General features: G+C 39.5%; 1 protein-coding gene and 1 long non-coding RNA gene across 4 annotated transcripts in view; one reads left to right on the forward strand and one right to left on the reverse strand.

Moving 5' to 3' along the window:
• Nucleotides 1-431: 431 nt before the first annotated feature.
• spopla (speckle type BTB/POZ protein like a) overlaps nt 432-13,926 on the reverse strand; it is a 96,994-nt gene continuing 83,499 nt past the window's right edge. For all 3 annotated transcript variants that reach the window (XM_078403386.1, XM_078403387.1, XM_078403385.1), the window contains 7 exons: nt 6,309-6,436; nt 4,792-4,969; nt 4,648-4,703; nt 4,244-4,366; nt 3,842-3,984; nt 3,693-3,746; nt 432-2,445 (listed from right to left, as the gene is read on the reverse strand). In XM_078403386.1, coding sequence (XP_078259512.1) covers nt 2,301-2,445; nt 3,693-3,746; nt 3,842-3,984; nt 4,244-4,366; nt 4,648-4,703; nt 4,792-4,969; nt 6,309-6,436 — 827 coding nt within the window. In that variant the 3' untranslated portion in view covers nt 432-2,300. The remainder of the gene's footprint in view (nt 2,446-3,692; nt 3,747-3,841; nt 3,985-4,243; nt 4,367-4,647; nt 4,704-4,791; nt 4,970-6,308; nt 6,437-13,926) is intronic.
• Nucleotides 2,227-13,926, forward strand: part of LOC144595765 (uncharacterized) — a 38,550-nt gene continuing 26,850 nt past the window's right edge. The window contains exon 1 of the long non-coding RNA XR_013547534.1: nt 2,227-2,451. This is a non-coding gene — a long non-coding RNA (uncharacterized LOC144595765). The remainder of the gene's footprint in view (nt 2,452-13,926) is intronic.

Genomic DNA, 13,926 nt, shown 5'->3' on the forward strand with positions numbered 1-13,926 from the left:
TCCAGAAAGAGGAAAGAGGTGTAAGAAACAGTCCAAAGGAATTTGAGGGCATTGTGGAAGTAGTAGCATAGTTGGTCACAATGATAAACTCCACACAGATTAAGTGTATTTATTTGGACTTGGAATAAGAAATTGGAATCTGAGGAAGTCAAAGTGGACAAGAGTGGTCAGACAGTGCAGCATCATTGCCTACCAATAGAAAATCCACATTCTTATCTTACCAACTGATGGGATTTGAACATTGTTAAATAGCTGTGAATGAAAATATATGAAACAAGAGCATTGAACGTGATATTCCCTAGTTGAAATGATCAATTCATGAATAAATAATAAATGTTAAAGTTGTAACAAATTATTCATATTCAAACTCTTCAGTACAAGTAGTTCAAAACTCATTTTAAAGATTTGTTTTATTCAAATTTTAATGGCGTGTAGTTCATGCAACCATACTTTGAATTTGTGATATGACAGTAAACAGATACATTGACAACTTAAACCCATTGGCTTCTTTAACTTCCAATTTTTAAAAATATTTGAGCACTCTTCTCTAACAAAAATTGATTTTCACAAAACAATAGCCTACAGAATGAACGCTGATACAAATTAGTGCATTCAATTGCATTTATAAAGTTTTACAAAGTTTCTTTAACCTAACACAAGTTATGAAATATATTGATGCATAATAAATAAAATAGCAAAACATAAGCAAATCAATTGCCATGTAACGTCAATTTGAGGCATTGCAAAATCATTGTCCTGAAATGTGGAGTTTCTACAAATTTACAGTGTTACCTTAGCAGTGTCTCAGACAAATGACTTGATAACAATACCTGTTCATTTAAAAAAAAGGAATTCTCCTCTGAGTGACTCAGTACGTTTATCCAGTGAGTAATTGAGCCACATGCACCAGGAAGATCTGTTTCAAATACTAAGCTGTGCTGAGCTAGAGACTAAGCCGAAGTAGCTGCAGAACCACTTTAGTGGACGATGAACCCACTTAGGTAAAATGGGACATTAGAGTTCTCATTTCTGATCGCGATCCAACAATGCAATTGGAGTTATATGTGAGGATCTTGGAAGAGCATAGCAATATCCCAGGTGGTTAAATAGCCAAATGACATTCGCGCTCGAACAACAGCCATTTGGGGGGGAAGATACTGTGGGCGCGGGCGGCCGGCGCCCGTGGATCTAGATCCCAAAGAATCTGCACCTCAGGAAAAAAATGGGTAGAACAAAAAAATTGGTATATGAAATTCCTTGCTAAAGGGATAGAAACATCGTAAACATACTCTGGGAAACTAATTTGATCAAGTGATCTTCAGTGTCTTAACATTGTTATTAGGAGTTTCAAAGGGATAGTTTTCAGAAATGCTCTTTCATTATTCAAGTTTAAATATATTTAATCAAATCATTCCAATATTTTGGGTACATCAGTATCACAAAATTATAATGCTTTTACTTTAGTTATGTTGCAATCTCGAGTTCTAAAAGGTTGCTGAACATTACAAACCATTTTCACACAATTGTAACAAAGGTCTTTAACATTTCTGCCAAAATTGTGAATTTAATCCTCAAAAAAAATCTATACAGTAGAAATTCCAAACTGTAAACAAAGTTTACAAACACTGAAAAAGAAAATGGCGGTTCACAAACCAACCAGGTACTTCATATACCACTGGCCCATTAAGGACATGTGCTATTGAATGGTACATCCCTTTCAGGCTGTCATGCAGAATTTCAACAGTATCCATAATGCAAATACGCAAAGAGGAAATCCACAATTCAAACATAATATTGAATGATGACTGCTGAAAGCTAACTGCTTCAATCTCTGGATAATCACAGGGTTAATAGGTAAACTCCCAGGGAAATCAATCATTAAGTATATTTTTGTATGGAAGGGCAAACATTTAGAAAAGTGTTAAAGGCTATGTTTGCCTTTCCCAACTATTCAATAGATGGCTCTGCATTTTGGTTGCTGATGCAATTCTGCATAGCCTAGTCTTTTGACAAGGCACACATTAATTTAAAAAAAAAGAAACATAAAAAATATTTAAACTGAACCAGGATGAAAATCATTTAAGGCTGTTTAAGTGGCTGAGAGAAAAGCATGTAAACTAATTTAAAGCCGAAGACCATACTGGAACACATCCTTCAGCAGAGCAATTAAAAGACGGTTAAAGTTCAGGTTGTGTCCTGTGTATGTAAGTGACGAGGACGTCATCCTGTATGGGTGCAAGGTAGAAATACCTCTACACAAAGTCAGTAGCGAGATCAGTACCTAATGTCCTCTAGCACAATTATGACTGTTTTAATCGTTTGCGTGGAATACCAAAGGGTGGGCACTGTGCAGTTGCCAGTGCTCGGAAGGCCTCTGCAACTAAATGAGGGTGGGAGTGGATCATCGATTTCCAGCCTTCTGTCTCCATTACATCAGTGGCATGGCTGCAAGTGAGTAAAAGTGGTAAAACCTATCAGAAAATCAGCATCAATAATATTTGTAAATAATTAGTATACAAGTGTCAATACGTGCTGTTTAAAGATTTAAGAGAATAATAAATTTATTGAGCAATTCATTTTAGACAATCAAGTTTATTGTTTAAAGAGATATTGCATATTTAACTGCTCTGAGGATTAAATCAGGTTTCCACTCTACTGATCCAGGTTGCTGTTGACAGGGAAGATTCTCTTCCTTTGCTTTAACGTCATCCCCTTTTACTCGCCCTCCATTTTATTCCCTCACCCTTTGTTGCACCAGACACTTGGCCATTTTGTGCACTCTTGTATTCCACCTTTTGACATCTAAAGGCTAATCTTCCCTCTACTCTAATTGAAGCTCAACCTTGCATTTGCTGAATAAAAAAAGCATAATGAATAAACTTATGCAGTCATATTTATCCAAACTTGACACTATTTAGGCCTTTACATTTGCTTATACTGTCAGAAAATGGAATATGGTTTAAAAAGTGATGTTTTACAATATAGATCAAGGTATTTTTAATAATCTGTAACTTTTAAAGGTTACAAAACATATTTTCTAAGAATGCCTTTGAATTCAAGAGACATTTATCGACTATTAAATGACTCATCTAGTTTCATTAATAACAATTTTCTGATATTACATTACAAGACATGTGAGATTTGAGAGAAGTAACTAAAATGCTGATCACCAAGTACATAAACAATCAGAATAGCAATGTGTAAAATGGATAAAGGGCCGTCAAAATTTTCTTCACAGCAATTCACAAAATTGTTCCTAAAACAATTTCCAATCTGAAAGATGGCAATCTGAGAGTTTCTTTTCGCTCTCTGGAAAGCCTTTTGTGGAATGATTATCTTGCCTACTTTGTAGGTGTCATTCCATTTTAAATAATAAAAGAATGGAACGGTCCAAAACAAAAACAGTTACTATGCTGTTATAGACAAGTGCAAAAAAACATAGAAACATAGAAAATAGGTGCAGGAGGAGGCCATTTGGCCCTTTGAGCCAGCACTGCCATTCATTGTGATCATGGCTGAATGGGTTAACATATGAGGAGCTTTTGATGGTTTTGGTACTCTAGTCGCTGGATTTAGAAGGATGAGGGTAGATCTCATTGAAACCTACTGGATAATGAAAGGTTTGGATAGTAGATGTGTACAGAATGTCTCCAGTGATAACTCAAAATTAAATATTCTGTGATATTACTTACTTATTACTCCAATTTTTCCCATCCTTACACCCTAGTTGTCGGAGAACACTGCACCTAAAATAGTAAGAGAAAGAATAAACATCAGAAATTCAAAATAAACATTTAGCAGTCCAGATACCAATCACATGGCAGAATGCAAATATACTTGCCTGTTAATGAAGTCTATTGCTTGTGCTTTCAGTTGCTCTGCACTGTGCAAATCTGCAAGAATGAGAATTTCTGCAACATTTTCAACTGAGAGGTTACTACACAAAGTTTCTTCACACATGACCTTTAGCCGATCTAGTGCATACTGTAAGGAGATAGAGACAATCTATTATTTGATAAAGTTGGTAACTGGCAACTAGAAATGCAATTTACCAACGGAAGATTTAATCCTCAATCAAAATACCCATTGTTTCTGCAAGCAATTTCTCTTTTCCAAAAGAACTGAATATTTTTTTGTGATGTTTATTAGCCAGCTTCACAAGCAAAGAGCTTTACGGTATCTAGATGAGCTAAGGTGCACATATCACTTAGTATTCCTTTCTGGATACCCTATCATTACTTACTTTGTCTGCAGCTGCCAACAGGTTGTCAGCCATTTTATCGAGGTTTGGTGCCTTTCCTGTGTAGATAAATCTCATCATTTCCTTAAAAACTTCTGGATCTACGTCATTAATTTCTACTCTATTCTGTTGGGAAAAGTTGGAAAAAAAGAAAATCCAATAAAAATTAGTGTAGATAAACAGATTTCCAGATGACCTCTAATATTCTATCAATTTACCAACTGCACGTCAATGTAATTTGTTTTGGTAATTTAATTATATTTATGAAATAATACTATTAAAAATAACAAAGACAAACTGCTCATGTAAGTCACAGCAAAGCCAAAAGAACTAAAATTGACCGTGTAACTGGTTTTCTACCAAGACTTTGTTTTAACTTATAACAAACAAGTACCAAACAATCTTACCTTCTTGCTTTCTTCCATTTCATGTTCAAACATAGCATTAAAAACAGGAGAACGAGCTGTCAAATAGGAAAGAAAGGGCTAGATAAAAATCATGGGATTTTTTTTGCGAATGAGATGCATGTAACTAAATCCAAGCTGACATACCTGCTAAAATTGATTTGTGAGCTTTGAATTCTTGACCTCCTACATAAAGGGAGCAATCTGTGAATCTAGAACTTTCCAATAGATTTCCCAAATCATCTGCCAGTCGACATTCTGGAACCTTTAACGTATTCATATTTGATTGGCCGGATATATTCACAGAGTCTTGAACTACACTCACCTGAATCAGAGCAGAAATAGAAAAAACAATTTCAAACCCAATAATAGACAATATATAATAGGTGCAGGAGTAGCACCGCCATTCAATGTGATCATGGCTGATCATTCACAATCAGTACCCCGTTCCTGCCATCTCCCCATACCCCCTGACTCCACTATCTTTAAGAGCTCTATCTTGAAAGCATCCAGAGAATTGGCCTCCACTGCCTTCTGAGGCAGAGAATTTTCCACAGATTTACAACTGTACTATTTTTCCAACCGTCATACAACAAAAGTTCAAAACTCATGACAATGTTCAAATAAATTTACATTTCCTTATTGATGTGTTATAATCCCACCATGTCAGGTGATGTAAATATGCAGCATCACAATTATGTATAAAACTAGCTGTTATAAAAGCACGTTATTGACAAAATATTGTTAAATATTTCCTGAAGGATGCTTGGCAATACAAATTAAGTACAAAGAAATTTGTGCGCACATGAGTGTAACACGAAAAACAAACCAGTCTTAAACTCAAATCTAGAATTTGTGTAAGAGGAAGAAAGTGATTATTCAGAAGAGTCACGCAAATCATTACAAGTTTGGGAATCCAATATCAGTTTCTTTTAATGAGTGCCACCCAAAAACATTGGTTGATTTTTGTCTAAAACTAAGAACCATGGATTGCATGAAACAACAATTCTAGAACTAGCACATTCAATTGGGGTTAAAATTGTTTGCAATTATGCAAACTAAAATGGGAAGTCCAATTTTAAATAATGTATTTTAAAATTGATTTCTAGAATTGAAGCACTGGTGTGTGGCAAGTAAAATAGGAACATAAAAGGAGAATAAGTGAAAACCATAAAAAATAAATGAGCTGAGCAATGATTAGAGATATTGTAAAATAAATACCAATATTTATTCCTTTAAGATTTTACACAGCTGTATAGTAGATTTTCCAATGAACAACAAGTTCAGAAAATATGAGAGAACAGAGCCCCGGTATGTTTAAAGGGAGCAAGGAAAACTGGGCCTGCTGTGCTTAAGGGGAATGCAGAAAAAAAAGAATATGATGGGCCAGATGCTAAACCATTAGAATTTCCAAACAATAGTATAGTGAAGCAGTGTTTTATTGTATTACCATTTGCTAGAAGTGATTGTGAGAACTCCCATTTATGCCTCGTGAGTGTGTACTAAATGAAAAATAAAACTGATCCAGTTCAAGGCTTGCATTTCTTAACAATGGTCAAGAAAATTGGCAGTGAATGATTCATCAAATAAAGCAAACTTATATGGCAATATTTTACATTAAAATGCAGTTACTTAAGCATTTGTAATTTAAAACATTCACCTACTTCACAAAACAGCGTAAGTTTATCATCTGGAAGAAGACCGTTTGCCTCATCTAGAAGAAAGTCTCTACGGATAAATTTTTTGAAACCCCAGTCCTTGCCTTGGACAAATCGATACGCCCTTTGACTTTCTATTATAAATACATTAAAAGAAAAAAGGTTAAAAAAACCCAAAACAGAACATTTATATAGCAATTACATTGGAAATCCATTCTGCAAAGTGTTCAATGTTCGATATTTCTGGTAAAACCTATTTCTTACGTAATTAATGAAGAAGAAATGTCTTTTTTGCATCCAAATAATTTCATTTCATATTCAATCTTTTTATGAATAGTCCTTCTGCACTTTGTTTAATAAAAAATGTTTAATTCTTAAACAGATTACTTTAATGTCCACTCTTTGTAGTCTGTAGAATTAGCAGGATTCTAGCTGAGATGGAGACAAATGTGAGGTTCTGGAGGACTGGATTGTGGCTAATGTTGTTCCACTCAAATTGAAGAGATCTTCCACGCACAGAACCATGCTGACTATCACTAATCAGGCTAATCACTAAAAATGAGTCTGAAGGGTCTCGACCCGAAACGTCACCCATTCCTTCTCTCCTGAGATGCTGCCTGACCTGCTGAGTTACTCCAGCATTTTGTGAATAAATACCTTTGATTTGTACCAGCATCTGCAGTTATTTTCCTATCTAATCAGGCCCCATCTTTCCAAATGCATAGATATCTGTCTGTCCTTTTCTGTTATTTTTGGTGAGTTTTAAAAGTCTGTGTTAATGTTCTCTGGTTTGTTTTATGTGGGAGGTGGGAGGAAACTTTTTTTCAATCTCTTCCCACGCCGGAGATGCAATTGTTTTCCGGATCGTATCTCCGGTCGCTCTGCGGCCTAACATCATGGACTTAGCGGCCTTGCCTGGGACTGACTTTGAACCCCCGCGTGGCGTGGACTTGCCATCTGAGCGTGCGATTCCTTGCCTGGATCGATGCTCCAACCGCAGCCTGCGGACTTTAACATCAAGGAGCTCGCAGTCTCGGGTTGAGACCGAAGTTGGGAGCTCCAAGCCGCATGAAGTTCGACAAGCCCCGACCCGGAGTAGATCGCCCGGCATGGGAGAGCTGAGATGCACCCCCCCCCCCCCCCCCCCCCCCCCCCCGATGCAGGAGCTTGATCGCCCTGACGAGGAAGGCCTGCCGCCGGCTACGGGAGTAAGATTGCCCCTTCAACGGAAGGTTAGAGGCCCCCGACCGCTGGAGGACAAAGAAGGGAGAGATTGAACTTTTTGTTCGCCTTCCATCACAGTGGGGAATGCGGAGGAGTCACTGTGGATGTTCATGTTAAAATTTATTTTGTGTGCCCTGTTGCTTTTTTATTGTTATGACTCTATGACAAATTAAATTCCTCATATGTTGCAAAACATACTTGGCCAATATAGTATGATTGTGATCAAATCCATCAGAATTCACTCCAGTAACTTTCCAACCATAGATGATAGGCTGTCTATAGTTCCCAGCTTTTGGAGTCAGCTGAAACAGGCTCTATCCCCCAACTTGCACTATATGACTATCTTTAAAAACTTGGGAACTATAGACCAGTAAGCCTACCATCTATGGTTGGAAAGTTACTGGATTCTGAAGGATAAGATAAGATACATGTGTTTGGAAAGACAGGGTTTGAATAGGAATAGTTAACATGCTATTGTGCGTGGGAGATCATAGCTCATGAGTTTAAGTCTTTTGAAGAAGTAACAAGAAGATTAAGGAGGGTAGGGCCACTGACGTTGCCCACATGGATTTCCGCAAGGCCTTTGATAAGGTTCCAAATTATAGGCTGCTCCGGAAATTTAGATTGCACGGGGTCTGGAGAGAGCTAATTAACTAGGTACAGAATTAGCTTCATGGGAGGAAGCAGAGGGAGGTGGTGGAAGGCTCTTTTTCAGACTGGAGGCCTCGGGAGTCAGTGCAGAGTCCATTGTTGTTTACCATCGATATCAATGGTTTGGATGAGAATATAGATGGCATGATTAGCAAGTTTAATGATGACACTAAAATAGGTGGTACCGTTGACAGTTAAGATAGCAAGTAAATGCATGGCAAATGCAGTTTAATGCAGGTAAGTATGATGTGCTGCATTTTGAGAAGTGAAACTAGGGCAGGCCCTTCACAGTAAGTAGGAAAAATCAAGAAATGAACAGAAAAGATTTAAAGATGAGGGGGGGAAGATTTAATAGGAAATTGGGAGGCAACATTTTCCAAACAGTATGTGGTGGGCGTATGGAACAGCTGCCAGAGGACGTAGTTGAGAAAGTTACACCAACAGCATTTAAAAGACGTCTGGATAGGCACATGGATAGGAAAGGTTTAGAGGGAGATGGGCAAAACGTGACAAATGGATACTAGCCTGGATGGGGCATTTTGGTCGCCATAGACAAGTTGGACCGAAAGGTCAGTTTCCGCACTGTGAGAGTCTACAACTCCATAATACCGATTATAGCTCTCCAGAAAAGATTGCAACAATGCAATATTTATTGGTCTTAACATTAATGCTCAAAAACAATGAACACTGCATGTCTTTGTTAACGATTTTGATCTCTTGATCTGAGGTTGGATATCGTATGTAAAAACTCTTTGCATGTGTCCTAGCGTGAGTAAACACTAAACCAGAATCGATCGCTTATCCATTATGCAAGATAGTCCTGGATCCAACCAGCTGCCTGATCGTACCACCGACAGTGCCTGCCTCCACTAACACATTCCAGATATCAAAGGCCAGTCAAGCTGAACTTCCATTTACAAAATGTGACCTAAGAGATAAAGTGCTTTCCTTATTAAAAGTAGACCTTAGGCATTGGATCATGAAGCCCCACAACCAAAACATCTTGATGCCATTGACACTTGCTGCAATCCAAAACCTTTGGAACAGTTTTTAATGTTTTTGATAGTTAAAGGCATCTAAAAATCGTTCAAATAAATTTAAAAGAATAATTAACAATATTAAAAGAGTTAAACCTGTGGAAGATCATTAACTTTTAACAGGGAAGACTGCAGGTGCATTGCATGATGTTTTCCAGCAGTTTTAAGCCCAGAAGGCATGTCAGTGGGCTGCATCACTTTGATAGCCTTGAGTAGCAGGCTAGTTGGTTGACAGACAAACAAGGGTACTGGTATAGCGGCAGACATGTAGGCCTGAACACCTCAGCACGAGAAAGTAAAGAGAATGGTGCTCTTCAGAGCTATTGCCAATTCCCAAGCATAAGAGTCACACAGTCTCAGTAAATTGTTGGGATTAATGGACTGCTGAGTGACATGGAAAGCCATGGAACATTGCATATGACACCCAGTCCGAAACTGCCATTTTAGCTCTGCCTGCGGGCAGCTTTTACTTGCAATGCTACCTGCAGCAACAGTGGACATTGGTGGAAATGGAGGCATGCACAACTAAACACAACTTTTCAGCTCCTCGCTTGTGGTTACAATGATACTTTATTTATCACATGTACTGAGGTGCTGTGAAATTCATTTTTGTATACACTTCTGTACAAGTATCACTATACATAAGCACTTAATACATCTTCGATAAGCATCTCAGAAACAAAACAAGTGTCTGGCAGTTCGACACAAAATGCTGGAGTAACTCAGCGGGACAGGCAGCATCAGTGGAGAAAAAGAATGGGTGACTTTTTGCCACAAGCGACACCCTTCTTCAGACTGATTCCATTCCTTCTCTCTAGAGATGCTGCCTGTCCCGCTGAGTTACTCTAGCATTGTGTCTATCTTCGCTTTAAACCAGCATCTGCAGTTCTTTCCTGCACAAATGTGAGGCTGTTGTACACCAAGTCTATACACAGAGTCGCAAGATTTGGCACCATTTTCAAGTCCCAGTTGTAAGTGCAGGGTTCTTGGCCACGCCCTTGGCCTCTTGTAACAGCGAGCCACAGGCTGTCGCAGGGCCTGCAGCGGTCTCCTCCATCGTCAAGGCAGTGCACTCCCTCCCACCACTGGTTTGCTTACCGACCCTCTGTCAAACTCCTTTCACTATGGGTGGGTGGGCCGTGCCTTCCAGGCGAGTTCTTGGTTCATGGCAAACAATCTGGGCCTTCCGGAGTTCCTGGTCCGTGGCCAATAATCTGGGCCTTCCAGGCGGGTTCCTGGTCTGCAGCAAGCAATCTGGGCCCCGGTCCATGGCACAGGCCCTGTGCCCGTGTGGGTTAGCCTGACCATCCAGATTGATCCTCCGAAGGCAGCAGGCAGGTCCTCTGCCATGGCTGGCGAGCCGGGCCTGCTGGTGTCCTAGCCGCGGCTTGCCGGGTTACTCTTGTATACGGCTTGCATATTTACTCCATCTGCAGGCTTACAGCAGCGCTGTCTTTGTCTTAAAAAAAATTTCACACACTCTATTTCAACCTCCCTTTAAGCAAGAGGGTTCCAAAGACTGGCAGCTCTCACAAAATATTATGTCTTCTCTGTCCTAAATAAATGACCCTTTATTTTTAAAAAGATAATCTCTTACAAAAAGCATCTAACTTATTGAGAACTGCTCAGGATCTTGAATGTTTCAGTCATCCCATCTCATTCTTCTAAATTGCACTGAACACAAGTCTGCTCAGGAGAAGACCAGTTGCCACATGGGCTTGATAGCAAACTAAAATGCCAACCAATTCATAATGGATTTATTAATTTTTTGGGATCTTGCTGTCACTGACATTTGGCCGGTGGTGGGGGAGAGGGCAGGCGGAGAGCAAAGCTGGACAAAGCCTGGCGAGTAATGTGGATACAGCTTCGGGGGAGAGAGGGGGCTTGGGGAATTATATGAGAATGATGTGTTGAATACAGAGGCTGGTGGGATTAAAGGTAAGGATTATGGGGGCTCCTATCCTTGTCCTATCGGAGGGGGAAAGCAAGAGCAGAATTATGGGACACATGAGGGATTCATCTATGACAGCAGGTGGGAAACCACATTTGCTAAAGAAAGAGGACATCTTTGATATCCCAGAATGGAAAGCATCTTGGGAGCAATGCAGAGATGGATAAAATAAGAATAGGGGACAGAATAGGGAACAGTACATTTGCAAGTAGGGCAAGGATGAGGAATGGGGGCCTAGAAACTGAAATTTATCAAAGAGTTGAATGGTGTGAGAGGTGCCTTGGATGTCAGTCGGAAGGGACAGGACAACGAAGAACAGGATGGAATCAAGGTATTTGGAGAGGAGTTCTGTGGGGCAGGAGTAGGCAGAAACAATGGGTCTGCCAGGGCAGTCCTGGGAAGGAGATAGAAGCAGGCCAGGACTGGAGAACTACAAGGTTGGATGCTGTGGGGGGGGAGATCGCCAGAGGTGATGGAGATTGTTAACAGTCTGGGAGATAGAAAATTATGTGGGTATGCCTTTACAGAAGGTTTGCAGTGGTTCAAAGCAATGGAAATTGGAAATGTTGGGGATGGGGAAGGGAAAGGGATTTGTCAGGAGGCAAATCAGTCATCATAAGATCCCATGAAGGCACAGAATGTAATTGAAATCTTGGCCAATCGAGATCCATAGCATGTCAATGATGGGAGGTTATCATTGAACGTCCAGGTAAACTTTCTCTTGTTGGAGATATTCATCACCTGGTAGTTTTGTGACGTGAATATGTCTGGCTCTTGTTGCATGTAGTCACGAACTATTTAATATGCTTTGCAGTCACAGAAGAATGTGTGGACTGAGGAGTAAGACATAGTCCTCTTTGATTTGGCCAATGATAGTCAAAACACATAAATTCTGTTGCCTCGTTTGTCTATAACCTTCTGCAAGAGGGGCAATTTAATAGTGAATACTGTGCAATTTATTTATATGATGTGACCAGCCAACAAAGTGCACATGTACGATTTGTGGGTCAGTGTCACACAACATGGAAACAGGCTCCTCTGCTCAACTTGCCCACACCGATTCCCAATTGGGACTCAAAAACCTAAAAGGACTAGGAAGAGGTTTTTGTTATACAAGTAATTGAGGTCTAAATGAAAAAGGCCAGAGAGGGACAATTTCTGGGTTAGTCCATTTTCTGAGCTATAAGCAAAGTGGCATAGATTCAATAAGATCTCAGAATTCAATTGAAAATCAAATCAATGTAAATGCTGAACTCAGTAGGTCAGGCACCAACTGTGGCAGAGCTCTGATAAAGGCTATTCAACCAAATATTTTTACTCTGTATCACTCTCCACAGATGTTGCTGGACCTGCTGAGCGTTACATAATTTTCTGAATTTAAAGCTCTAAGGTTCGCTTGAGAAAAGTGCATTTAAGTTCATGCAACATTGGTCCCAGTGCGCTGAAAAGTAGGAGCGATTCCGTAGGGATAGTCGTCAATTGAATTAATCTGGTACCAATGCCTTGTGAACATAATAACTAGAGTTGTAATTAAGACTTTATCTTAACTGGTAGAAAGAAAGAAAGCTCGGGCAAGGCAAAAATCCAGAAGGTTGACAGAAAAAAAGTTGAAAGAAGTTGAAATTAAGAAACTGTCAAGAAAGCAGAGGGCACACAAACTACAGAGTCCTCTTTGATTTCGCCAATACAGAATAAGAAAAATGGTAAAAAAGACAACTTATCTGAAAGCACAGATGTCATAACAATATTGTCAAATCAGTGGGACAAATAGAAATAAATGGATTCATTTAATGGTTATTCTTCAGACTTGGTAGTAAGGTGAGCAGAGTTTGGAATTAAATAGGGCAGGATAGTTGATATTTAAAATAATTATGCAAACTGGGAAAAAGGTAGCTCTGAAAATAAAGGATGTGAGAAACAGTGCAGAGCGAAAGCTCATCTTAAATTCATGAAGTAGAAACAGCAGAGGCAGGAAATGCTAGCTCATTTAGTTTATTGTCACATGTACAGAGTACAGCGAAAAGCTTTTGTTGCGTGCACACCAGTCAGCGGAAAAACAATACATGTTTACAATTGAGCCATTCACAGTGTACATGATAAGAGAATAACGTTTAGTACAAGATAAAGCCAGTAAAGTCCGATCAAAGATAGTCCGAAGTTCACAAATGAGATGGATTGTAGTTCAGGACTGCTCTCTGGTTGTGGTAGGATAATTCAGTTGCCTGAAAACAGCTGGGAAGACACTGTGTCCCTGAATCTGGAGGCGTGCGTTTTCACACTTTTGCCATGGATTTTCAAACACAAGTGAAAAGTAGGGCATGCTTTAAATCAAATAACTAGAGTTACATTTAAGAGCGATAATATAATGGTAATCGGGTGTTTGGTCAGAGGTTGAGCAGGCTGGCATTCTTATTCCTTGCAGCACAAGAGGATGAGAGGTGATCTTAGAGGTGTATAAAATCATGAGAGGAATAGATCGGGTAAATGCACAGAGTTTCATGCCCAGAGTTGGGGAAATCGAGGACCAGAAGTGAGGTGAAGGGGAAAGATTTGATAGATTTGAGGGATAACTTTTTCCACACAAAAGGCTGTATGGAATGGGCTTCCAGTGGAAGTGGTGGAGGCTGGCTCGATTTTATTATTTAAGAGTAAATTGGATAGGTATATGGATAGGAGGGGATTGGAGGGTTATGGTCTGAGTGCAGGTAGATGAGACTAGGTCAGGGAGAATGGTCGGTGTGGACTGGTAGGGCCGGACAGG

Source organism: Rhinoraja longicauda, chromosome 8 (genome assembly GCF_053455715.1).
Source record: "Rhinoraja longicauda isolate Sanriku21f chromosome 8, sRhiLon1.1, whole genome shotgun sequence".
In the NCBI taxonomy this organism is placed as follows: domain Eukaryota; kingdom Metazoa; phylum Chordata; class Chondrichthyes; order Rajiformes; family Arhynchobatidae; genus Rhinoraja; species Rhinoraja longicauda.